The sequence below is a fragment of the Fulmarus glacialis genome, unplaced genomic scaffold (assembly GCF_000690835.1).
Source record: "Fulmarus glacialis isolate BGI_N327 unplaced genomic scaffold, ASM69083v1 scaffold4302, whole genome shotgun sequence".
Classification (NCBI taxonomy): domain Eukaryota; kingdom Metazoa; phylum Chordata; class Aves; order Procellariiformes; family Procellariidae; genus Fulmarus; species Fulmarus glacialis.
The window spans coordinates 43,334-45,088 of record NW_009195880.1 but is presented as its reverse complement, the minus strand read 5'-3'; the positions used below and the strand labels follow the sequence as shown (position 1 = coordinate 45,088).

Genomic DNA, 1,755 nt, shown 5'->3' with positions numbered 1-1,755 from the left:
TGTCTTTACCAGTGACACACATAACTTTTAAATAGCAAGAATTTGTTCTTTTGATTATCAGTGAGATAGGAGATATGTAGGTTTTGTTTGTGTTTTTGCAGAGAAAGTGATATGCCTGGCATGTGATGCAATGCGACAGCTAAGCAACTTTTATAAATCACTGACTTAATCTTGCAAACATACATGGACAAGCTTAACACACGCGTAGCTCCTCTGAATTCCCAAGCATAAAATGAAGCACATATGTAAGCATTTAGAACATTTGCAAATTCAAACCACCCATAAATCAATTTTATTTCAGTACAGTGACTTATATAAATGTAAAAAGAAAAATGTCTGCTCTTTTCAGTCCAGCACTAAAAATGTTCAAAGCTAAAAAGCAATTGCCAGGAATAAATCTAAATTTATCTTTCAAAAAGATTTAAATTACTGGCTTATCTCAATCACTTATCAGTGCCATTGCAAGAATCCGCTCTAAAGACTTAATTAATGTAAGAAAACCTTTAATATTTTGCAGAAGAATTTAACATTTAATTATCAAATATATCTGAATTTCACACTAGTTCTAAAGGAAATGGGAATTAAGTTTGTAATTTTGTAGTCAACTTCACTAATTATATTACCTCACATGACAACTGCACCTAGTACTAGGCTTGAAAATTCTAGTTTTAAATAAAAGGTTTAATTAAATGTGCACTATTTGTCAACGGTATGACGAATCTTGCACTTCTTACTCATTTCTCACTCCACTGAGACTTTCACAAGACTAAGGAGAGACTTTACTAGGCAAAGAAACCAGAACCTGGCCCTTTGAAAATAGCTTGTGAGCTTTCACAGAGCCCGACTGAATACAAGGGTGCACATTTTCCTATAATGTATATGCATTACCATTCCCTGGATATGCACTTGCAGTTTCTGAATTAAAATGGAGCCTGCTTTGTGCTTGCAGAAGGCTGTGGTCCTGAAAAAGGATTTTTAATGACCGCTCAATGCACTGTGCACACTTCCAGTGAAACCACGAAAGTGCTCAGGGCGGAGGAAAGGCAGCAGCTACATACCGAGAGGATGTTCTTCATTGTGATCACAAAGACGTTGTAGGCAATCAGCCAGTCCCAGTAACGCAGAATGCTCCTGATGGGCTTCAGCAACAGATCTCCACCAAAGAGAAGGAAATAAAAGCAGGCTACCAAGTAGCCCATGCAGAATATGCTGATCCTTGTGGTTCCCGTTATGAAGATTATAGTAAGCACAAACCAGAAGAGGTAACTAAATATTATCACCTTATACATGTCTAAGTAGGACCTGGAAGTAAAAGAAGGAGAAGAAGTTACCATTTTCTGAGGGCAATGCTACCTTTCCTCTACTTGTGCTACTGGCCGACTGACCTTATGCCTAAGGTCTGCTGAGTGTTCTCATCCCACTTCAGCATTCGGGCACCTGCTTAAGGGTAACACCAAGGTCAGTGGGTCTGCCTGGCTCATGTACTCAATTCTACCTCATTCATGTGCATAAGCACCTTGCTACACCCTGTCAGGACACTTTGCATCACACAGGATCAAGCCTTCTATCATGAAAGGGGGAAAAACATAGAATCATAGAATCATAGAATCATTAAGGTTGGAAAAGACCTCTAAGATCATCAAGTCCAACCGTTAACCCAACACCACCATGCCCACTAAACCATGTCCCTAAGCGCCTCATCTACATGTTTTTTAAATACTTCCAGGGATGGTGACTCCACCACTTCCCTGGGCA

At 39.3% G+C, this 1,755-nt stretch overlaps 1 protein-coding gene across 1 annotated transcript in view; it reads right to left on the bottom strand.

Moving 5' to 3' along the window:
* Positions 1 to 1,755, bottom strand: part of PIEZO2 (piezo-type mechanosensitive ion channel component 2) — a gene marked incomplete at its 5' end in the record, with an annotated part of 99,503 nt that overhangs the window by 56,873 nt on the left and 40,875 nt on the right. The window contains one exon of the mRNA XM_009588243.1: positions 1,059 to 1,302. Within this exon, the coding sequence (XP_009586538.1) occupies positions 1,059 to 1,302 (244 nt within the window). The remainder of the gene's footprint in view (positions 1 to 1,058; positions 1,303 to 1,755) is intronic.